The sequence below is a fragment of the Puma concolor genome, chromosome D1 (assembly GCF_028749965.1).
Source record: "Puma concolor isolate L17-30 chromosome D1, mPumCon1.1.hap2, whole genome shotgun sequence".
Taxonomy (NCBI): Eukaryota; Metazoa; Chordata; class Mammalia; order Carnivora; family Felidae; genus Puma; species Puma concolor.
The window spans coordinates 61,298,765-61,324,769 of NC_141676.1; the positions used below are offsets into that span (position 1 = coordinate 61,298,765).

The window sequence follows — 26,005 nt, forward strand, 5'->3', positions numbered from 1 at the left end:
AGCCTTACTGAAGTTTTTCATTAGGGAAAATCGGGCATTAGCCTGACCAATAATAAAGGACTACCTTGTTTCCCACTTGCTGTTTCCCCCCCCCCCCTCATTAAGCATAGCTCCTTTGGGAAACTCACAATGAAGAAAGAATTAAAGATTTAGGCATTCCTGTAATTCCTAGTCAAAAACATCTAATTGTATCTAAACTTCATTTTTTCTTAAAGCTCACTAAATGAATAAAAGCAAAAACAAATGAATGATATAAAAGAGGTTGTAAGAAAAAGGAGAAGTAAAGAACAAAAGTGAAAGAGGAAGAAAACAAGCATACGTTTCTGTAAGGTTAACTTTGGCTCCAGAATTGTGGCAGGCTTTTCGTCAAAGAACTAGAGCTCTATCATGCCCAGTCCTGGAGAATCTAATGAGCACTCATGGGGGCAGGGACCAGCCATGTTCCCTACATCTGAGAAAGTATGGTCCAGCTCCTTCCCATCTCTCTGTACCCAAGAGCAGCAGCAGGGTCCAGGTCTAGATTTTTTCTCCTGCTTGATTTGCCACTCGCAGGTATAGCAACCAGTAATTAAGGTGATATAGCATTGTCGGCTGCAGGTGCATATGATCCATGGATTATGCTTTTTCAGACTTCTTTCCTGCTGGCTCCCAGGCTCAATCCTGTTGGCCTTTTTAAGCATGGTTCACCCTTCTTCTGCAATGACAAATAAAACACAATTAGGATCTTCAAATGTTTCCTACCTCACTGTTCTATAGAAAATTCCATCAAAAATAGATAAATTTTAAAAGTTTATAATCTAGGATAATGTACTGGAGTTGGTACAGATGAGTAGAGCTTCACTCTACCTTTCCCACTAATTTGTTGAGTATTTACTGCAGTCATGTACCATTCGAAGTTTAGTTTTCTCATCTCTAAAATGGGACCGTAATCTCTGTCCTAGACAACTAATAAATGCTAAAAGCATCAAATTAGGTAACATACACAAATGTGTTTTTTCAACTGTAATATGCTTTTGAAATAACTTGAGAACTTAAGAGGCATGGGTGAGGTATGTGAAAAATTTAATCGACCACTAAGTGACTCAGATATACAGCTGCCTGCCCCTCCTCTCCCCTATGGAATTAGTCAGGGATAGCCTCAATTTAAATGATGGAATATCAAAATAGGAATGGCTGAAATAAGACAAGTTTATTTTTTCTTTGGCCAACAAAAATGCTTCAACTGTTATGTGGTATATGGCTTCACAATGTCATTAGGAACCCATACATCTTCCAACCTGCTATTCCACTACAGCACAGGGCTTCCTTCTCAGGGTCCAAAATGGTTGCTCAAGCTACATCAACTAGGAGAAAGGAAGAAGAACAAAGAAGGATGCTACCCCTTATTTTAAGGACAATTACAGAAGTTGAACATGACATTTCAGGGGGTTTCAAAAGAAAAGAAAAAAGAAAAGAAAAGAGAGGAAGGAAGAAAGATATTGAGGGATGTCTTGTTTTCTCTACTGAATTTTCTCACCCTACTGTGATAGGGTGATAGACTTTAAGAGAATGTGTGGAATTAGGGGGAAAATAAAAGTATTTAAAAATAAAAAACCAAGTCTTAAAGGGCCTAATCCAGGAGATTACTGTCTCCTGATCCTAGAGACTATTGTCTCTGTCCCTGAAAACTTTCTGTAGTGCTCCACTGTGTTTTTCTGTGAAAAGCAATGTTGTAGTTAAGAGCGTTATAGTTCAGAGTGCATAGTCTGAATGGATTCGAGTAACCCTTCCACCTTAAGTACCAAAAAAACTGGGGTAAATATGAAAGAACAGTCTTCTCACAGTTGACAACAGGCAGTGAAGGACAGCAATCCTTGAGAGAGAAGAAACAAAGGAAGTGAGTATTGTAAATGCCCCATTTACAATCTGCCTAGTTTCCAGGATGAAGCGCTGGGCGTGAGAATGTATGTGGATCCTGGCAGTATCCCTGAACTGAGTGGACAGAAATGGAAGTCTGGCGAGGTAAAAGTTCCCCCTCTGTGTTTTTCCCTGATTCTCCAACTGAATACTAATCAGTACATGCTTGTGAAGAAATTACCCGAAGCGAGGGACAGAACCTCACAAAAGGAGGTGGTTACACCATCTTTGTGTAACCTACTCACAAAGGCTTTGTGAGCCTACTCACAAAAGGCTGGGAATAGTTGACGTTTCCACCAGAAGAGAAAAACCTTCTAATACACAAAGCACTATGAAGCATACTTGGAAGGGTACTGCCTCAATAGTGGGAAACAATTAGGCCTTATTTTATAAAGACTACTATGGCCTGACTAAACAAAGCTTAGAGGTGAGCTTCAAAAGAATCAAAATGTTTCCAAGTAACTTGGCTATGGTCTGAAACAAAGACCAGAATTTAAAAAACCAAATACAAGAAGTAGCCAACAAAATTCTTAATGCCCAGCATTCAATCAAAATTTACCAGGAATATAAAAAAGTAAAGAGAAGGTACCCATATGGAGGGAAAAAAAGAGCCAAGCAACAACTCAGAAAGGTCTCAGATGATAGAATTAGTAGGGAAGGACAACAAACATTTTTACAACTGTATTTAATACGTTCAAGACAGTAGAGGAAAACAAGCATGTAAGATATTTTTAAAAGACGGAACGTGAACTTCTAGGGATGGAAGATCTAATATCTAGGATGAAAATAAACTGCGAGGATTAACAGCAGATTAGACACTCCAAAAGAAAAGGTTAGAGAACTTGAGAATTTCTTTTAAATGAAGAGATCAACTGTGAGCTGAAGAACAACTATAAGCAGTCTGATATAAATGTGCCTGGAGTCCCTGAAAAAAAGGAAAAGAGAAAGCAAGGGATAAACACAATAGCTGAAGAATTAATGGCAGAAATTTCCAAATTTGATAAAAACTATAAACCTATAGACCCAAGAAGCACAACAAACCTCAAGGAGAAGGCACATACAGCAAACCACAAGACACATCATAATCAAGATGTTTAAAAACACTACTAAAGAGAAAAATCTCTCAATTAGCCAGAGGAAAAAAACATATTACATGTAGAGGAACAAAGATAAGAATGACTTTTTGACATTTTTTCAACAAAAATAATTTCTTGTTGCAAACAGTATAGGCCAGAAGACAGAGGAGCAACACCTAACCAAACAAAACATGTTAAGCTAGAATTCAGCACTTGCCATAAACAGTCTTAAAAAAACGAAAGGGAAATAAATACCTTTTCAGATATTCAAAACTGGAACTAGAAGAATGAATCACCAGCTGACTTATACTACAAGAAATGTTAAAGCCATACAGTATAAAGGAAAAAGGTACCAGGTGAAAATGCACATTTACATGAAGAAATGAGGTACACCGGAAATACTAAATATATGGGTGATATAAAATAATATTTTTCTTATTTACAAAATTACTTCAGAAGATAATTGAGGCAAAAACAATAATGATTAACACTGCAGCTTGTAACAATTATAGAAATAAAATGTACGACAACAATGGTTCAAAGGCCAGGAGAAGGGAAATTAAAGTGTAGTGTTATTCAATTCTCATACTACTCCATACATCACAAAGTAACCTCTGGGAAAAGGTGTATGTATATAATAAGTTAACAAAGAAGATAAAATGAAATCATAAATTTGGATCAATCAAAAAGAAAGCAAGAAAAAGGTGAAAAAGGAACAGAGAACAGGAGAACAAATAGAAAGCAAGTAGTAAACGCCAAATTTAAACTTAAATATACCAGTAATTCCTATACAGGTAAACAGACTAAATGCTCCAATTAAAAAAAGACATTAAAAATTGTCTAACCAGGGGCACCTGGGTGGCTCAGTTGGTTGGGCGTCCAACTTGATTTCAGCTTAGGTCGTGATCTTATGGTCATGGGATCAAGCCCTGCATCAGGCTCTGTGCTGAGCATGGAACCTGCTTGGGATTCTCTCTCTCCTCTCTCTGCCCCTACCCAATTCACGTATGTACACTCTCTCCTTCTCTCTCAAAATAAATAAATAAGAATTAAAAAAAGATGTCTAACTGGATTAAAATAACAGAGCCCAATCATATGCTCCTTACAAGAGTTTACTTCATTGATACAGAAGATAAAAGAATGGAAAAATATACACTTTGTATATATATCAATGTCCCCTTACCAGGATATTGCCATGTACCAACCAAAGACAAAACCCCAATCACATGTAACAATAAGCATTTACTGCTCACACATCTAAGCTGATCAGCTATGTGTTCTGCTGATCTAGAATGGCCTCACCAAGTATGCCTGGGGTAACTTGGCTCCCCTCCATGTGTCACTCAACCAGGTTGGCCTGAGTATATTCTCATGGTGGTGGAAGCTGTCCAAGAAAGTAAGTCCTAACATGCAAGCCCATTTCAAGCCTCTGCTTCAAAGGATCTCCTCAAGTCAAAGTCAGAAACAGAGTAGGTCAACTCATAGGATGAGGGCACTGTAAAGTTACAAGGCAAAGAGTATGAACACAAAAGGTGTAACTAAAGGAAGGGTAACAAGTGGAGCCAAATAATACAATCTACCTCACTAGTTACCAGCAGATAAAAAGACCTTGAGGCAAAAGCATTACCAGAGACAAAGAAGGACATTTCATAATGATGAAAAATGACTTGAAAAATAATTTTCAATTTATAGGCACCCAATCACATGGTCTCTAAAAGAGAAATGGAGAAATCCACAATCATGGTGGGAAATTTAGCATACTTCTCTCAATAAAAAATATAATAAGCAGACAAAGAAGTTTATAAGGATATGAAGATTTTAACAACTTGATTAACAAACTAAGCTTAATGTTTATAGAACACTATACTCAATGACTGCAGAATGTACATTATTTTCAATGTGAAATGAAACATTTATTGAAAGTCATATATTGAACCACACAACTGTTTTTAATAAGCTTCTAAGAACTGAAATCTTAAGAGTATATTTTCTGACTATAGTGCAATTCAGCCAGAAATCAATAAGCAAAAGAAAAGTACAAAAATCCACATTAGGGAATTAAACACTGTATTTGTAAAAACCCATGGGTCAAAAGAAAACAATCACAATGCAAATAAGAAAACAGTCTGAACTGGTTGATGATGAAACTGTGATGAAACTACATGAGTTTGGAGTTAAGATGGAGGAGGAGTAGGGAGAGCCTAAGCTTGTCTCATCCCTTGAACACAGCTAGATAGTTATCAAATCATTCTGAACATCAAAGAAATCAATCAGAGGTCTGAATGAACAAAAACTGTAAGACTACATGTAGAAAAGGGACCACTATTTGGAAGGTAAGAGATGCAGAGAGTTTACCAGGGGAGACATTGCTCTAGGTCCAGCTGCAGAGAGGAATCCAGCTTAAGGAGGTTACCACAAAGTAGTATAAGCAATGGAGCCCAAAATCTGAACTTTTAGCAGTCCTCTACCATGGGGGAAGTGCCTGGCTTAGAAGTGCTCAAGTAGTGAAGTGGGTTAGAATCCCAGGCGTGACAGCGTGGTCTGAGGATCCCATGGGTTACAAGAAAGACAGGTCATACCAACATGCTGTGCTGTTTCCAGGCATAAGAGAGGGGACTCACTCTGGCTGAGGGCTACAAGCAGAGGTGCCAGTTTTCTGTTCTGTTTTGACATAAACCCTGAACAGCTGAGCAGTAGTTCCACTGCTTTCTTCCCACAGCAAGCAAAAGCGTGGTAAGACCCTCCCCCAGAGGAACAGAGGAAAATTTGGACTTTTGAAACTCAGTCATGCACCTGAGATTAAAAAGCCTGGACACAAGCTGGGTGAATGCAGTCTAAAAGAAACTGGGGATATAAGAGGGGTGATTAATTGCTCTTCTGTGAGGTTTCCCTGGAGTTGGGGGGGGGGGGTGAACTTTCAGGTCCAGGACTATAGAGCCGGGCTCCACCATATTCATTCCACCCTTTAGAGCTGAAAGCCTTCAGGGAGCAAAACAGTGCACCCTAGAGGAGGACGGAGCCACTTAAACCAAATTCCAATCCCTGCACCCTAGAGGCAAATTTCTACTGAAACAAGTCAACCTGAGCATTAGCACCACAGGCCTCTCCCCAGAAAACCAGCACAAACAACTCCCTTGCACCAAGTCTGCAGATCATAGTGCTACAGAGCTTTAGCTCCAGGGGAAACAGGATCTAACTTCCCTTTTACTTTTATTCTTTATTTATTTTTTTATTTTATTTTCTTATTTTTTAATTCCTTTTTTTACTTTTTACTATTATTTTTAATTTATATACATATTCCTTTATTTTTTATTTTATTGGTTTTGTTTTATTTGATTTGAATTTTGGATCTGGAGTCTTTTAATAAGCAGACCAAAACACACCCTGGATCTAGTCTTTCTGTGTTTTTATTGTTATTGTTTCTTTGTTTTTTGTTCGTTATTTTGCTTGTTGGTTGGTTTTTATATTCCTTCTTTGCTCTTCTCTTCTCTGGACAAAAATGACAACATAGAGAAACTTACCCCAAAAGAAAGAAAAGGCAATAGAACTGATGGACAGGGATTTAATCAACTATATAAGTAAGATGTCTGAACTAGAATTTAAAACCATGGTTATAAGAATACAAGCTGGGTTGGAAAAAAACATAGAAAACACCAGAGAATCCATTTCTGCAGAGATAAAAGAACTAAAATCTAGTCAGGTCGAAATTAAAAATACTATGTTTTTCAGGAGTGAAGATGGCTCCATAGGAGGACACTGGGCTCACCTTGTCCCGCTGATCACTTAGATTGCACCCACATCAGCCTAAATAACCCAGAAAACCACCAGAAGACTAGCAGAATGGACTCTCTGGAGCCAAGCGTAGATAAGAGGCCCACGGAAGAAGGTAGGAAGCGCAAAGAGGTGGTGCGCGCTACACGGACTGGTGGGAAGGAGCCGGGCAGTAGAGGGGCAGCCTGCCTACCAAGGCAGAGCCCCCAAGTCTGGCTTGCAAAAGTGGAGGGGCCAGACTCCATAAGTTCTGACAGCCAGCGGGACTTAACATCTGGAATGTTAAAAGTCAACAGCTCTGCTTAGAGAGCAGGAGGGCGAAGGGACACGGAGAGGGAGAGGTGTTGAGCCCCGGAAGACAGAGCTCAGCTGGGCAGGGAACAAAGGCACTGGCAAGCGCCATCTCCCTCTCCCTCTCCCACCCCACAAAAGCCGAAATCCCAAAGGGAACCAGTTCTCGTCACCAAACTTGCTTGCACTGCACAAACACCCAACGCTCCATGGGTCTGCCTCCCCCCCAGGGCTGCAGGGCCCCTCCCACAGGGGACCACTACAGCAAAGCGAGCTGAGCCTGCCCCTCCTGCCCCTGTGCACCTTGCAGATCCACCCCAGCTAATACGCCAGATCCCATCAAAGCAGCACCACAAGCCTGGCAGTGTGCAAGTAGCCCAGACAGGGGCCACACCACTCCACAGTGAGTACTGCCCCTGGGAGAGGGGACGATAAGGTACACACCAGTCTGACTGTGGCCCCAGCGGTCGGCTGGGGGCAGACATCAGGTCTGACTGCGTCCCTGCCCACCAACACAAGTTATTCCAGACAGCACAGGGGAAGTGCCCTGTAGTTCCGCGCCACTCCAGGGACTACCCAAAATGACGAAACAGAAGAATTCTCCTCAAAAGAAACTCCAGGAAGTAGCGACAGCTAACGAATTGATCAAAAACTATTTAAGCAATATAACGGAACAAGAATTTAGAATAATAGTCATAAAATTAATCACTGGGCTTGAAAAAAGTATAGAGAACAGCAGAGAATCTATTGCTACAGAGATCAAGGGACTAAGAAATAGTCGTGAGGAGATAAAAAATGCTATAAATGAGGTGCAAAATAAAATGGAGGCAACCACAGCTTGTATTGAAGAGGCAGAGGAGAGAATAGGTGAGTTAGAAGATAAAATTATGGAAAAAGAAGAAGCTGAGAAAAAGAGAGATAAAAAAAATCCAGAAGTATGAGGGGAGACTTAGAGAACTAAGTGATGCAATCAAATGGAACAATATTCGTATCATAGGAATTCCAGAAGAAGAAGAGAGAAAGGGACTGAAGGTGTACTTGAACAAATCATAGCCGAGAACTTCCCTGATCTGGGGAAGGAAAAAGGCATTGAAATCCAAGAGGCACAGAGAACTCCCTTCAGACCTAACTTGAATCAATCTTCTGCATAACATATCATAGTGAAACTGACAAAATACAAGGATAAAGAGAAAATTCTGAAAGCAGCTAGAGATAAATAGGCCCTAACTTATAAAGGGAGACCCATAAGACTAGTGGCAGATCTATCTACTGAAACTTGGCAGGCCAGAAAGGTATGGCAGGAAATCTTCAATGTGATGAACAGAAAAAATATGCAGCCAAGAATCCTTTATCCAGCAAGTCTGTCATTCAGAATAGGAGAGATAAAGGTCTTCCCAAACAAACAAAAACTGAAGGAATTCATCAGCACTAAACCAGCCCTACAAGAGATCCTAAGGGCGATTCTGTGAGTGAAATGTTGCAAGGACCACAAAGTACCAGAGACATCACTACAAGCATGAAACCTACAGACATCACAATGACTCTAAACCCATATCCTTCAATAATAACACTGAATGTAAATGAACTAAATGCTCCAATCAAAAGACACAGGGTATCAGAATGGATAAAAAAAAAAAAAAAAAAGACCCATCTATTTTCCATCTACAAGAGACTCATTTTAGACCTGAGACACCTTCAGATTGAAAGTGAAGGGGTGGAGAACTATCTATCATACTACTGGAACTCAAAAGAGAGCTGGAGTAGCCATACTTATATCAGACAAACTAGACTTTAAATTAAAGGCTGTAACAAGAGATGAAGAAGGACATTATATAATAATTACAGGGTCTATCCATCAGGAAGAGCTAACAATTGTAAATGTTTATGTGCTGAATATGGGAGCCCCCAAATATATAAAACAATTAATCACAAACATAAGCAACCTTATTGATAACAATGTGGTAATTGCAGGGGACTTTAGTACCCCACTTACAACAATGGATAGATCATCTAGACACAGGATCAATAAAGAAACAAGGGCCCTGAATGATACATTGGATCAGATGGACTTGACAGATATATTTAGAACTCTGCATCCCTAAGCAACAGAATATACTTTCTTCTCGAGTGCACATGGAACATTCTCCAAGATCACATACTGCCTCACAAAACAGCCCTTCATAAGTATACAAGAATTGAGATCATACCATGCACGCTTTCAGACCACAATGCTATGAAGCTTGAAATCAACCACAGGAAAAAGTCTGGAAAACGTACAAAAGCATGGAGGTTAAAGAACAGCCTACTAAAGAATGAATGGGCCAACCAGGCAATTAGAGAAGAAATTTAAAAATATATGGAAACAAAAGAAAATGAAAATACAACAATCCAAACGCTTTGGGATGCAGCGAAGGCAGTCCTGAGAGGAAAATACATTGCAATCCAGGCCTATCTCAAGAAACATGAAAAATCCCAAACACAAAATCTAATATCACACTTAAAGGAAATAGAAGCAGAACAGCAAAGCACCCCAAACCCAGCGTAAGAAGAGAAATAATAAAGATCAGAACAGAAATAAACAATATAGAACCTAAAAAAACTGTAGAGCAGATCAATGAAACCAAGAGTTGTTTTTTTGAAAAAATAAACAACATTGATAAACCTTTAGCCAGGCTTCTCAAAAAGAAAAGGGAGATGACCCAAATAAATAAAATTATGAATGGAAATGGAATTATTACAACCAATCCCTCAGAAATACAAGTAATTATCAGGGAATACTATGAAAAATTATAGGCCAAAAAACTGGACAACCTGGAAGAAATGGACAAATTCCTCAACTCCCACATACTTCCAAAACTCAAATGGGAAGAAATGGAAAATTTGAACAAACCCATAACTAGTGAAGAAATTGAATTAGTTATCAAAAATCTTCCAACAAGTAAGAGTCCTGGGACAAATGGTTTCTGAGGGGAATTCTACCAGACATTTTAAGCAGAGATAATACCTATCCTTCTCAAGCTGTTCCAAAAAACAGAAAGGGAAGGAAAACTTCCAGACTCATTCTATGAAGCCAGCATTACTTTGATTCCTAAACCAGACAGAGACCTAGTAAAAAAAGAGAACTACAGGCCAATATCCCTGATGAATGTGGATGCAAAAATTCTCAACAAGATACTAGCAAATGGAATTCAACAGAATATAAAAAGAATTATTCACCACGATCTTGTGGGATTCATTCCTGGGCTACAGGGCTGGTTCAATATCCGCAAATCAATTGACATGATACCTCATTAATAGAAGAAAGGATAAGAACAATATGATCCTTTCAATAGATGCAGAAAAGGCATTTGACAAAATACAGCATCCTTTCTTAATATAAACCCTCGAGAAAGTCAGGATAGAAGGAACATACTTAAACATCATAAAAACCATTTATGAAAAGCCCACAGCTAATATCATAATCAATGAGGAAAAACTGAGAGCTTTCCCCCTGAGATCAGGAACATGACAGGGATGTCCACTCTCACCACTGTTGTTTAACATAGTGTTGGGAGCCCTGGCATCAGCAATCAGACAACAAAAGGAAATCAAAGGCATCGAAATTGGCAAAGATGAAGTTAAACTTTTACTCTTCGCAGACGACATGATACTCTACATGGAAAACCCAACAGACTCCACCAAAAGTCTGCTAGAACTAATACATGAATTCAGCCAAGTTGCAGGGTATAAAATCAACGTACAGAAGTCAGCTGCATTTTTATATACCAATAATGAAGCAACAGAAAGACAAATAAAGAATCTGATCTCATATACTTGCACCAAGAATCATAAAATACCTAGGAATAAACCCAACCAAAGACATAAAAGATCTTTATGCTGAAAACTATAGAAAGCCTATGAAGGAAATTGAAGAAGATATAAAGAAATGGAAAAGCATTCTGTGCTCATGGATTGGAAGAAAAAATATTGTTAAAATGTCAATACTACCCAAAGCTATCTACACATTCAATGCAATCCCAATCAAAATTGCACCAGCATTCTTCTCAAAGCTAGAACAAGCAATCCTAAGATTTGTATGGAACCACAAATGACCCAGAATAGCCAAAGTAATATTGAAGAAGAAAACCAAAATGGGAGGCATCACAATCCCAGACTTTAGCCTCTATTACAAAGCTATAATCATCAAGACAGTATGGTACTGGCACAAAAACAGACCAATGGAATAGAATAGAGACTCCAGAATTGGACCCACAAATGTATGGCCAACTAATCTTTGACAAAGCAGGAAAGAATATCCAATGGAAAAAAAGACAGTCTAACAAATGGTGTTCGGAGAACTGGACAGCAACATGCAGAAGAATGAAACCAGACCACTTTCTTACACCATTCACAAAAATAAACTCAAAATGGATGAAGGACCTGAATGTGAGATAGGAAATCATCAAAACCCTAGAGGAGAAAGCAGGAAAAATCCTCTCTGACCTCAGCCACAGCAATTTCTTACTCAACACATCCCCAAAGGCAAGGGAATTAAAAGCAAAAATGAACTATTGGGACCTCATGAAGATAAAAAGCTTCCACACTGCCAAGGAAACAATCAACAAAACTACAAGGCAACTGACGGAATGGGAAAAGATATTTGCAAATAGCATATCAGATAAAGGGCTAGTATCCAAAATCTATAAAGAACTCAACAAACTCCACACCCAAAAAACAAATAACCCAGTGAAGAAATGGGCAGAAGACATGAATAAACACTTTTCTAAAGAAGATATCCAGATGGCCAAAAGACACATGAAAAGATGCTCAACGTCACTCCTCATCAGGGAACTACAAATCAAAACCACACTGAGATACCACCTCACGCCAGTCAGAGTGGCTAAAAGGAACAAATCAGGAGACTATAGATGCTGGAGAGGATGTGGAGAAACGGGAACCCTCTTGCACTGCTGGTGGGAATGCAAACCGGTGCAGCCGCTCTGGAAAATAATGTGGAGCTTCCTCAAAAAATTAAAAACATGATGGGTATTGAGGAGGGCAGCTTTTCGGATGAGCACTGGGTGTTGTATGGAAACCAATTTGACAATAAATTTCATATATTGAAGAAAAAAAATTAAAAATAGACCTACCCTATGACCCAGCAATAGCACTGCTAGGAATTTACCCAAGGGATAAAGGAGTGCTGATGCATAGGGGCACATGTACCCCAATGTTTATATAGCTGCACTATCAACAATAGCCAAATTATGGAAAGAACCTAAATGTCCATCAACTGACGAATGGATAAAGAAGATGTGGCTTATATATACAATGGAATACTACTAGGCAATGAAAAAGAATGAAATCTGGCCATGTGTAGCAACCAGGATGGAACTGGAGGGTACTGTGCTAAGTGAAATAAATCAGGCAGAGAAAGACAGTTACCATATGTTTTCACTCATATGTGGATCCTGAATAACTTAACAGAGAATCATGGGGGAGGGGAAGGTGGGGAAGTTACAGAGAGGGAGGGAGGCAAACCATAAGAGACTTAAATACTGAGAACAAACTAAGGGTTGATGGGAGTGGGGGGGAGGGGAAAATGGGTGATGCGCATTGAGGAGGGCACCTGTTGGGATGAGCACCGGCTGTTGTATGGAAACCAATCTGACAATAAATTGTATTTAATATAAATAAAGAATTAATGGGTTAACCAGGAAAATAAAAAAAAATTTAAAAATACATGGAAACAAATGAAAATGAAAACATGACAGTCAAAACCCTTTGGGATGCAGAAAAGGCAGTCCTAAAGGTATGCTTTTTTTTTTTTTTTTTTTTTTTAAAGCATAGTCCAACTCAGGCCTACTTCATGATGCTAGAAAGGTCCCGAACACACAACCTAACTTTACACCTAAGCGAACTAGAAAAGGAATAGCAAATAAAGCCTAGACCAACAAGAAGGGAAATAATATAGAGCAGAAATTAACGATATAGAAACAAATCAACAAACAAAAAACAGATCAATGAAACTAAGAGCTAGTTCTTCGAAAGTATAAAAAAAGGTGATAAATCCTGAGCCAGACTTATCAAAAAGAGAAAGGACCCAAATAGATAAAATCATGAAAGGAAGAGGAGACATCACAATCAACACCACAGAAATACAAATAATTATAAGAGATTATTATGAAAAATTATATGCCAACAAACTGGGCAACTGGAAGAAATGGACAAATTCCTAGAAACTCACAAATTACCAAAATTGAAACAGGAAGAAATAGAAATTTTAACAGACCCATAACCAGCAAAAAAAAATTAAACAGTAATCAAAAGTCTCCCAACAAACAAAAGTCCAGGGCCAGATGGCTTCCCAGGGAAATTCTACTAGACATTTAAAGAAGGGTCAATACCTATTCTTCTCAAACTGTTCTAAACAACAGAAATGGAAGGAAAACTTCCAAACTCATTCTACAAAGCCAGCATTACCTTGATTCTAAATCCAAAGACTCCACTGAAAAGGAGAATTACAGGCCAGTATCTCTGATGAAGACAGACAAAAAAAAATTCTCAACAAGATACTAGCAAATCGAATTCAACACTATATTAAAAGAATTATTCACCACAATCAAGTGGAATTTATTCCTGGGCACAGGGCTTGTTCAATATTCACAAATCAATCAACATGATACACAACCTTAATAAAAGAAAGGATAAGAACCATACAATCCTGTCAATAGATGCAGAAAAAGCATTTGACAAATAACAGAATCTATTCTTGATAAAAACCCTTAACAAAGTAGGGATATAAGGAACACACCACCACATCGTAAAGGCCATGTACAAAAGACCCACAGCTAATATTATACTCAATGGGGAAAAACTGAGAGCCTTTCCCCTACAGTCGGGAACAAAACAAGAACGTCCACTCTCCCCATTAATATTTCACATAGTATGAGAAGTCTTAGCTTCAGCAGTCAGGCAACAAAAAGAAATAAGTGGTGTCCAAATCACTAAGGAAGAAGTCAGACTTTCACTGTTTGCAGACAACATGATACTCTATGTAGAAAACCAGAAAGACTCCACCAAAAAATTGCTAGAACTAAGACATGAAGTCAGCAAAATCTCAGGATATAAAATTAACATGCAGAAATCTGTTGCATTTCTATACACCAAAAACGAAGCAGCAGAAAAAGAAATCAAGGAATCAATCCCATTTACAACTGCACCAAAAACAGTAAGATACCTAGAAATAAAACTAACCAAAGAGGTAAAGATCTGTACTCTGAAAACTACAAAAGACTTAGTAAATGTATTAAAGAGGACACAAAGAAATGGAAAAGCATTCCATGTTCATGGATTGGAAGAACAATCATTGTTAAAATGTCTATTCTACCCAAAGTAATCTACACATTTAATGCAATCCCTATCAAAATACCACCAGCATTTTTCACAGAGCTAGAACAAACAATCCTAAAATTTGTATGGAACCACAGAAGACTCTGAATAGCCAAAGAAATACTGAAAAAGAAAAACAAAACTAGAGGAATCATGATTCTGGATTTCAAGCTATATTATAAAGCTGCAGTCATCAAGAGAGTATGGTACTGGCACAAAAACAGATACATAGATCAATGGAACAAAACAGAAAACCCAGAAATGGACCCATAACTCTATGGTCAACTCATCTTCAACAAAGCAGGGACGACTATCCAATGGAAAAAAGACAGTCTCTTCAACAAATGGTGTTGGGAAAACTAGACAGTGACATGCACAGGAAAGAAACTGGGCCACTTTGTTACATCATACACAAAAAATAAATTCAAAATGGATGAAAGACTTAAATGTGACACAGGAAACCATCAAAATCCTAGAGGAGGACACAAGCAGCAACTTCTCTGACCTCAGCCAGAGCAACTTCTTACTAAGACACGTTGCTGAAGGCAAGGGAAACAAAAGCAAACATGAACTATTGGGACTTCGTCAAGCTAAAAAGCTTCTACACAATTAAAGAAACAATCAACAAAATTAAAAGGCAGCCTGTGGAATGGGAGAAGATATTTGCAAATGACATATCTGATACTGGGTCAGTATCCAAAACATATAAGCAACTTATCAAACTCAACATCCAAAAAACAATCCAGTTAAGAAATAGGCAGATGACATGAATAGACACTGTTCCAAAGAAGACATCCAGATGGCTAAGAGACACATGAAAAGATGCTCAACATCACTCATCATCAGGGAAATACAAATCAAAACCACAATGAGATACCACCTCACACCTATCAAAATGGCTAAAATTAACAACACAAGAAACAACCTGTGATGCAGAGAAAAGGAACCCTCTTGCACCCTTGGTGGGAATGCAAACTGGTATAGTCACTCTGCAGAATGGTATGAAGGTTCCTCAAAAAACTAAAAATATAACTACCCTACAGTCCACCAATTGCACTATTAGGTATTTTCCCAAAGGATACAAAAATACAGCTTCAAAGGGGTACATGCACCCTGATGTTTACAGCAGTATTATCAACAATAGCCAAACTATGGAGAGAGTCCAAATGTCCCCTGACTGATGAATGGATAAAGATGTGGTATATATGTATGTGTATGTGTATGTGTATGTGTGTATGTGTGTGTGTATATATATATACACATACCCACACATACAATGGAATATTAGCCATCAAAAAGAATGAAATGTTGCCATTTGTAATGATGTGGATGGAGCTAGAATGTAATACGCTAAGCAAAATAAGTCGATCAGAGAAACACAAATACCATATGATTTCATGCATCTGTGGAATTTAAGAAACAAAACAGATGAAGATATGGGAAGGGGGAGGGGTAACAGAAGAGAGAGAAACAAACCACAAAGTGACTCTTAATGATGGAGAACAAACTGAAGATTGATGGGGGTAGGTGGGTAGGTGGGCTAGTGGTGATGGGTACTAAGGAGGGCACATGTGATAAGCACTGGGTGTTGTATGTAACTGATGAATTCTACTCCTGAAACCAACATTGCACTGTATATTAACTAAATGTTAAACAAAAAAGAAAAAGAGAAAGAAAGAAAGAAAGAAAGAAAGAAAGAAAGAAAGAAAGAAAGAAAAGAAAGACCCACCCTAGGGAGAAAAGCCAAGAGTTAATCAAGGAAAATTCCCTATTTTTTGGAATTGGGTGACTTGGCAATATTTTTCCAGCACAATTTTAGAATTACTATGGACCAGTAACTGCTTAGAGCCTCCCATTTCCCCCTTTTGAAATCATATCACAACTTTACTAGTTTCTGAAACCCTGGAATGAACATGATGCTGGCACTGGATAAGACTTCTGGCAGTGCTGGATTTGAAGTTACCATTATTTTGCTTTTGAGAGATATGTGTAACTGAAGCCATTAAGTGATCTGTAATAGATTGGTGACAAAAATGGGCTCATTTCTTTACCCCTTCCTTTGTCCGTATCCTTCACAATGTGACTTTGAAGTCCTCTCATTAAAAAAAGTCTATTTCCCTACTCTTTTAATTTAAGTTGATGTTGTGAATTGATGTGTCCAAGAGAATGTGGCAAATGATGTGCCAGTTGCGAACCTAGGCCTCAAGAGACCCTGTATGCTTATGCTCCCTCTTTTGGGAACCCATCGTTCCTATTTGAAGAACTCCTAACTAGCCTGATGGAATGAGTGCAAGAGTAACCACAGGGAGGAGAGTCCAGTTATAAAAGTCAAGTCTTGCCCTAGGCCACCGTACAGGCAACCAGCCTAAAGCATATGAAAGAATTTAGTCAAGTTTAAGTGCAAGTTAGCAAGAACTACCTGCACGACTTTGCCCTAACAGGATGCAGAAATATATTCATAAACAATAATAAATGCTATTGTTTTAAGCCACTGAGTTTGAGGATGGCTTGTTATGCAATGATAGCCAACATATAATAATCCTCTACAAATCTCAACTGCAAGCGAAGTAACAACCAAATCTTCAATAATTCTGGAATTAATTTCAACAATCCTCTCTTTAAGTAGGCCAGAACCCAAATTATCATTTTGGGTTCTTTCAACTTAAGATTTTGTTCTTAATGCCAATGCACAAAGGAGAGGATGAGATTTGGCAAAGTTAAGAGAAAACCCACTATTTACGACAGAAAAGTATCTGATTTTTACTTAAATGTTCCATGCATAAGTTCATAATGGCTCGATTTAAAAAGGATATAACCCAGAGAAAGAGAGATCAGTTGCTTTTACGTTTTGGGAATGTGACAAGTTCTCTCTCAAATATGTACATATATCTCTAATCATGGAATTTCTTGAGCAAACAGCCTCCCATGTTAAAAAAAAATCTAGACTTTTTTTAAATGTAAGGAGACAATCTATAGTCTTCTAACATTTGCTAAATGTCTGTGCGTGTGTTCAACATAATAAAAATTTACTATAACGAAGCTAAAAACAGAAGAGACGGTGAATTTAGTGTGACCAGTTGCAAATATTGGTATGTCAAAGAAAGATCTTGTGAACAAAAGCTCTGTGACAGGGAGGGTGGTAAACTGCTCAAATACTGAATAAAAGGCAGCATTTTAACCAGAATCATTACCACAACCATTTCCCACATGCCTACATATCCTTTGAATTCATTAATATTTAGGGAAAGATCAGTAAACATCGTTTCCCTTCCAAACATCTCTGATTTCCAAACCCATACAGCCAACAGCCTGCTGAAATCTTCACTTGATTTCTCACAGACCTCTCAAAATTATCCCAAACTGAACCCCTGCTTTGCCCTCCCAAACCTATTCCTTCTCAAGACCATCCCCTCTCCGCAAAGGGCACCACTGTTCACCCGTTGCTTGAGTCAAACACCAGAGTGCGCTTGCCAGGTTTGACAAACTACAACAAGACTTAGGCTCCCTCCAAAAACAACTCCGAAACTGGACACAAGACAAGAAACAACTATTTTCAGATGTTGAACACAGGCAGCGTTCGGCTAGGATCGCCCAGAGAAACAAACGAGCTGAGCACTTCCTTCACACCTGTCGGGACTTAGCGCACACGCCCACGACATGCCAGCTCTGGACGCCAGCCGAGCCACTGGGCCTACCCGGCCTGGTGCTCCTGTCGCCACCCGACTGGGACAGGTGGAAGCCCTCTGGTCTCAGCTTCCTCCCCTGAACACTGGGGTGATGGCAGCTCCAGGTTCACCAGACGTAATGAGCTGATTAGGTAAAAGTGCCTCACGTTGGCTGACAACTTGATAATATTAATGTAGTTTCCTACTCCTGGAGATGCTTAAGAGGTGGAGCTCAGAGCTGGACACGGTACTTACAGCGACTTCAAAGCCCCAAAAGCAAACGGGAATTCCCCACCGCAGACCAGCGTCTCTCAAGATGGACGCCTGGTTGAAGAAGGCAGTTGAGGCTGGCTGTGTGGGGTGGGCGTGGCCAGGGGCGTGGCCTTCGGTGCTCTATCAGCCCTGGAGGCTGAGTTTAAGGCACACCTGCAAACTTAGCTCTGAGCAATGCGTTTAAAATGTGTATTTAAAGTATCTTTCATTTTGCTTCTTTTAGAGATAACTTCGGGGCACCTGGGTGCCTTAGTACGTTAAGCGTGGACACTGACAGCACAGGGGACTGCTTGGGATTCTCTCTCTCCCTCTCTCTCTGTTCCTCCCCTGCTTGCACTCTCTCTCTCTCTCAAAATAAATAAACTTTAAAAAAAAGAACTTCAGCATAATTTTAGTTTTTGTTAATTATTTAGTTCAGGGATTAACTATTTTTTGTAGCCCAGTTACTTATAGATTGTCTTTTTTTAATTATTTTTTTCTTGTCTTTTTTTTCCTAACCTACTTCAAACAATGGGCCTGTTTTAGTTTTGTTTGTTTACTCTTTGATTCCTCCAGCTATTTCTCTAGCTCCGACCTCATTTCTAAGCTCTAAGACCATCATATCCAAATGTCTGCTGGTCATCTTTATCTGAATGTCCTGTTGGAGACACCTCAAACTCAATAATCCGTACGCGTATTTTTCCCTTCAAATTTGCTCCACCACCTGTGGCTCCAACTTGCTAAATGGCAAGAACTGAAACCAACCCTCCATTTTTGATTCCTCCCTTTGCTTTGCAACCCCCCCTCCCACACACACACTTCCTATCCGTTTCTCCTAGTCATTCCCTTGTTGTATTTCAATGCCCACTAGGGCCCCTAGTCATCTCAGTAGGTACCAGCTGCTTAGTACTTGCTGTGGTAAGGGTTAAGGTCGTTATGGGAGTAGACTCCCATAGAATCTCACTGCTTCCAGTTTCCGTTTCCCCAAATTTGCCTTTCAAAGAGCAGCTAGTGATCTTCTAAAAATACAAATCTGGCCACGTTTAAAATTCATTCCTAAGGTTAAAGTTCAAGCCCCTTAATTGGATACTGCCCTTCCCTCCAGCTTCTTTCTCCCCCTACTCTCCTCCAACCCTACTCATATTGAAACTCCCTCAAAACCACACCTCTTGCACTACTTACGCCTCCACACCATTATGTATCTTTCTTCATTCGTGTTGTTCCTACTGCCAGGCTTACTCACTTCCCACTCTTGACTTTTACCTAGCTAACTCCTTTTGTTGGTGTAAGACTCAGCTCAGGAAGCCTTCTTTGATCATCACCACCTATTCCTTACCACCAGGCCCAATTAAGTACTTCTCCTCCTTGTCCCATATGTCCCTCCAAATTAACTTCTTAGTACTATATTAGCGGCATTGATTATAATGACCTACTTTGCTTTGCTGAGACTTTAATTTCTGCTTCCTCCCTTTTAAGTTCATCTACTTGAAGGTGAGACCATACCTAACTCATCACTTCTTCCCGGTGCTTACTGTAATGCTTGGCACAATTGGTTAAATAAATAGAAGCTACAGAGCCATCAACCCTTAAGCTGAGTAAGACAGGCTACATTTTTTTCTGACCTACCTGTGTTCCCTGGAGTATACCTCCCAATAACCAGTTGGGAGGACTTGACCAGAAGAAAGAATGGTAGCTTGGATCGGGGTGGTAATAGCATAGAATAAGAAAAGTAGCTTGATCTTTGAATGTTTACCCTCCTTCTGCTAACTTCTATTCGGGAACCCGAGATTAACCCTTGACATAGCAGTACTAAACTGGTTGCACCCACTGAGATTAGGTAACAATCAAGGGATTAAGCACTTTTTGTGAAATGAAGATTTTCTGAAACTCTATTCTTTTCTTTTTTAATGCTTATCTATTTATTTTGAGGGAGGAGGAGCAGAAAGACGGAGAGAGATTCCCAAGCAGGCTCCATGCTGTCAGCACAGGGTCCCATGGGCACTTGATCTCATGAACTGCAAGATCATGACCTGAGCCTAAATCAAGAGTTGACTGCTTAACTGACTGAGCCACCCAGAGGCTCCCTGAAACTCCATTCTGATTTCTTCTTTAGAGACCTTTTTCTCATATCAATAGATAATGAAAGAAGTGCTGGAAACTGGTTCCATGTTTGAGCAAATACAGGCCTGATCCTATTACTCCTGGTTTTAAAGCAGAAGTGAGACAAACAAAACTAAAGCATGCAAAACAGAATATTAAAAAGGGTACCAGGAGGGCCTGGGTGGCTCAGTCAGTTGAGCATCCGATTCTTGGTTTTGGCTCAGGTCATGATCTCATGGTTTGTGGGATTGAGCCCCACACCAGGCTCTGTGCTGATAGTGTAGGCCTGCTTGGGATTCTCTCTCTCTTCTCTCCCTCTCTCTCTTTCTCTCTCCCCCCCCGCCCCATCCACTCATACACACACACACACTCTCCCTCTCTCAAAATAAATATATTTTTTAAAAGGGTATCAAAGAACTTATCAAATAAATTATAACATTTTATTTCAAAGAACATAAATATTCAATTAATCTCTGTGGGAGTCTTCAAATTTACCTGTTAAAAAATCAATAATGAAGGTAAACTGGGGGACATGATGTGGTGTTAAGAAACTGAGATTCCCATCAATATTTGGGGGAGATTTTTTCCCGGCTTTATTGTCCCAACAGAACTGACTCAATTTCATAGACTCATTATTCATCTAATTAAACTGTCCTTTTCCAATGAATATTGTTCAAACTCTGGTGGGCCCTGTCTGATCTTAGACAAAAAATATGATGAACCCAAAAAAGACTGTGTTGGAAGAACTCAATTTTGTTTTTTTTAAGATTTTCAAGACTGCCAACTGAAGGTTTGCTAGTCATTTCTTCAGAACTCTACCTTCCTTCTGTAGTGTAGTGGGTCTTTGTCCAATAGTTTCCAGAAGGAGCAAGCTGACCTGAGAGAAGGTTTTTTCCTAGTGATTGCTGTCACACTATCAACTTACAGAGAATTCTGCTAAAAACAACCTAAGTGAGTTTGCAGTTTGGTGTAGTCCATAAAGCCAATTTGAAATATTTTGCAAACCTACACACACACACACACACACACACACACACACACACACACACATGCATTTAAAGCATCTAAGATGGGATGCCTGGGTGGCTCAGACATTAAGCATCTGACTTTGGCTCAGGTCATGATCAGGGGTGAGCGTGAACCTCACTTCCGGTGAGCTCAAGCCCTGCTTCAGGTAAACATGAGCCCTGCTTTGGTGGAGCCTCGCTTTTCTCTCTCTCTCTCTCTCTCTCTCTCTCTCCCTCCCTGACCCTTGCTCACTTGCACCCTCTCTCTCTCTCTCTCAAAAATAAAATAAAATAAAATAAAATAAAATAAAATAAAATAAGACATCTAGAATGGCACCTAGGTTTCTCAGCAAAATAGAAGCTAGTAATATCATAAAAACACAGCCAATTCCTAACTTTCTGTGCAGCCTCAAGTCTAGGCAATAACTATGCCAGCCTTCTGATAATGTTCTTATTATAAGAGCATATAATTTATCACTCACCGCTTGGACTGAAGAATGAGTAAATAATCAAAGGTTGCTTTAAGTTTTCATTATATAAACCTGCAAAATAGTAACATTGACACAAAGAAAAGGATAAACTCGAGACCTATGGCCACATGTCACCTGAGCAGTTGAGCGCCAGCCTCTGAATTCTCTCTCTTGGCAGAGAGAATTCAATGCTGGGGCTTGATGCCAGACTCTAGCCAATTGTACAGCAGCGGATCAAGCCCAAAGCTTGGACATTATCTTTGCTAAGTGCATATGGTAGTCCTGTTTTTAACAAGTGTCCTTTTAATTAAAAGTAATGAATCTTCTCTTCAGTGACAGGTCATTGAACTAACTAGTTTTGGCTTTTAATACATCTATAATGAAGAAATATTGAACTACAAATCTGAAAGAGATAAATACTAATTTTAGGGCTTAATCCTTTAGCAAGTTGGCAGGGAAAAAGGAGGCCCTAGGCTTTTAAACAGAGTATCCTGAAGCAACTTCAAATGGATAAAAAAAATTTTTTTAATCAATGTTTGACCTTTTGATACTATGGCCAGAAAGCAGTTATTGGCTAAGATAAGCACAACCTAGTCTCCTAGTTATTGATTCTCTTATAAAACCTCCATTTTTGTGCCAGTAAAAGAGTCAGAGTTAGCATGAAATTTCCTGACAAACCAAGTAATTTCAACCATTATAAAACGAGATTGAGTGTCCTGCATGTCAGGGGTTGTGTTAAATGCTTTACATACATTATTTTGTTTGCTCGGAATCTTAAAGGTAGATACTATTATTGTACTCACTTTACAGATCTAGAAGCTGAGGGTCAGGAAGGTTAAGTAGCTGCTCCATGGTCATACATACCTGTGACAGAGCCAAAAATTAAATACAGCCCATTTGACTCCAACTACACTATACTACTTTTTTTCCTCTAGACCTCAGCAGTCCAATAAGATAGCTACTAGCTATATGTGGCTATTTAAATTTAAATTAATAAAAATTAAAATGTAAAAATCAGTTCCTCAGTCACTAACCACATTTCAAGTGCTTAACAGCCACATGTAGCTAGTGGCTCCCATACTGGACAATACAAGTACAGAATCCATTATTACAGAAAATGTTTTGGATAGTGCTGGTCTAGAGTCACCAGTAACTGGCGTGCCCTCTCTCTTTCTGATAATGGAAATTATACACACATTACCTTGTTACTTTAACTTCCAGGAAGTTTAATTCCAAATTTAAATTTCAACTATAGCAATACTTTAACCCTGATAACCAACATATTTGTGCTCATCTTCTCCTTGGCCCTGATTTGCTATCTGTATTTATTAATAGATATTAATCATTGTTTTATTGCAAATGTTATTGTTACAGGTTTTCTCAAATCATTTGTTGAAAAGGCAGTGTATAAGTATAAATAACAAAAATCAGGACATACTCTGGTTTTTGCCTGCCTTCCATGTTATAAGGTGTAGAATAGGATTCACGTTCCAGCTATATGCTGTCTATAAGAAACTCACTTCAAATAAAACAATATAGGCAGGATGAAAGTAAATGGATGGGACATTTTATATCATGTAAACATTAACCAAAGGAAAGCAGAAGAGGTTACATTGAGATCAGATAAATTAGATTTTGGAGCAAAGATAATTACTAGAAAGAGAGAAAGACAGTATACAACGATAAAAGGGTCAATCCACCAAAAAAAAAAAAATAGCAGTCCTAAATGTATGTGCAGGAGACAACAGAAATGAAAATCCATTAATGAAAAACTAATAGAATTGAAAGGAGAAAAATAATAAAATAAAAGTTCTAGTCTTCAACACCTATCCTTCAACAATTCATAGGACAATTAGACTGAAAATCAGCAGGTATTTAGAAGAGTTCAACATTAAGCAACAGGATCTAATTGATATTTATAGAACATTCTGCCCAACAACATCAGCATATACATTCATTTCAAATGCTTATTTCCATTACATATACCAAGATAGACCATATTCTGGGCCTTAAAACAAACTGCAACAAATTTAAAAGGATTTAAGTCATACAGAGTGTTTTGTGATACACTGGAATCAAACTAGAAATGAGAACTGAAAGATAACATGAAAATCTACAAATATTTGGAAACTAAACAACCTACTTCCAAATAATATATGGGTCAAAGAGCAAGTTTCAAGGTAGATTTCAAAAATACATTGAATTAAGTGGAAGACAAATACAACATATAAAATTTGTGGGACACACCTAAGGCTGTGCTGAGAGAGAAATTTATAGCACCAAATACATAAATTAGAAAAAAGGAAGTCTCAAATCAATAATCTAAGCTCCCACTTTGATAACCTAGAAGAAGGGCAAAATAAACCCAAAGCCAGCAGAAAGAAGGAAATTATCATAAAGAAGACATGGGAGCAGGGGGAAGTAGGTGTGGCTGTAAAAAAGAAGAATCCTTGTGAGGATGGAAATGTTCCATATCTTCACTCTATCAATGTCAATACTCTGGTTGGGATAGTGCACTATCGTTTTGCAAGGTGGTACCATTGGAGGAAACTGGGTAAAGAGTATGTGGGATATCTCTCTATGATTTCCAACACTGCATGTGTAGCTACAATTATCTCAAAATAGGAAGTTCAATTTTATTTTTTTTATTTTTTTAATCTTTTTTAATGTTTATTTATTTTTGACAGAGAGAGAGAGACAGAGCATGAGCGGGAGAGGGGCAGAGAGAGAGGGAGACACAGAATCTGAAGCAGGCTCCAGGCTCTGAGCTGTCAGCACAGAGCCCAACGTGGGGCTGGAACTCACAGACCACGAGATCATGACCTGAACCGAAGTCGGATGCTCAATCGACTGAGCCACCCAGGTGCCCCAGGAAGTTTAATTTTAATTTAAAAAAATTTTTTTTGAGAAAGCGAGAGTGTGAGTGGAGGAGGGGCAGAGGACGAGGGAGAGAATCTTTCTTTTTATTTTAAAAACATGTTTTTAATGTTTATTTATATCTGAAGGAGAGAGATACAGAGCATGAATGGGGAGGGGCAGAGAGAGGAAGACATAGAATCCAAAGCAGACTCTGTCAGTGCAGAGCCCTACACAGGGCTTGAACTCACAAACCATGAGATCAAGACCTGAGCCAAAGTTGGACACCCAACCGACTGAGCCATCCAGGTGCCCCGGGAGAGAGGGAATCTTAACCAGACTCCATGCCCAGCATGGAGCCTGATGTGGGACTGGGCTCTCACAACCGTGAGATCATGACCTGAGCCAAAATCAAGAGTCAGACACTTAACCAACTAATACATTTGAGTACCCCAGAAGTTTCATTTTAAAAAGGCAATCAAAAAAAGATTTTATAACACAAAAATGAGAAAGAATAATTAGCCAGCATACACAAGGAATTTCAACAAAAAATATTTAAAAGATGACAAAAAAGAAAATAATGAGGAAAAGATTTGAAAAAAGACTTCACAAAAGAGTAAAAGCACAATGAGGGGCACCTGGGTGACTCAGTCTATTAAGCGAACGACTTCAGCTCAGGTTCATGGGTTCGAGCCCTGCGTTGGGCTCTGTACTGACAGCTTGGATCCTGGAGCCTGCTTCAGATTCCATGTCTTCCTTTCTCTCTGCCCTCTCTCCCAACTCGTGCTCTGTCTCTCTCTTTGTGTCTCTCTCTGTCTCTCAAAAATAAACATTAAAAAATTATTTTTTAAAAAGCAAAAGCACAATGAAATACTACACTACACACACAGATTGGTTACAATGAAGTAGTCTGACAATAGTAAATGTAATAGTAAATAGTAGCATATTAGCAAGTAAATAGTAAATAGTAAATGTTAGCAAGGATCGATCAAGCAACGCGAGCAAGGTTGAGTAATGTGTACGAACTCCCACAATAGTGGGGGATGTCAGTTGGTACAATCCCTTTGGAAAACTTGTAGGTATTATCTTAAAAAGTTGAAGATATATATGCCCCATGATCTAATAATTCCACACCTAGGATATCTAGTAGATAAATTTGTTCTTGTGAGCACTAGGATAAATATACGATCATGTTCATAGCAGCATTGCTTCTGATCACCCCAAACAGCAAATAACCCAAATACTCATCA

General features: G+C 38.9%; 1 protein-coding gene across 4 annotated transcripts in view; it reads right to left on the bottom strand.

Annotated features, from left to right (window-relative positions):
- Positions 1-18,416, bottom strand: part of GDPD4 (glycerophosphodiester phosphodiesterase domain containing 4) — a 179,749-nt gene extending 161,333 nt beyond the window's left edge. For all 4 annotated transcript variants that reach the window (XM_086678387.1, XM_086678386.1, XM_086678388.1 and 1 more), the window contains exons 1-2: positions 18,326-18,416; positions 492-694 (exon numbers count right to left, since the gene is read on the bottom strand). In XM_086678387.1, coding sequence (XP_086534513.1) covers positions 492-680 — 189 coding nt within the window. In that variant the 5' untranslated portion in view covers positions 681-694; positions 18,326-18,416. The remainder of the gene's footprint in view (positions 1-491; positions 695-18,325) is intronic.
- Between the last annotated feature and the right edge of the window lie 7,589 nt (positions 18,417-26,005).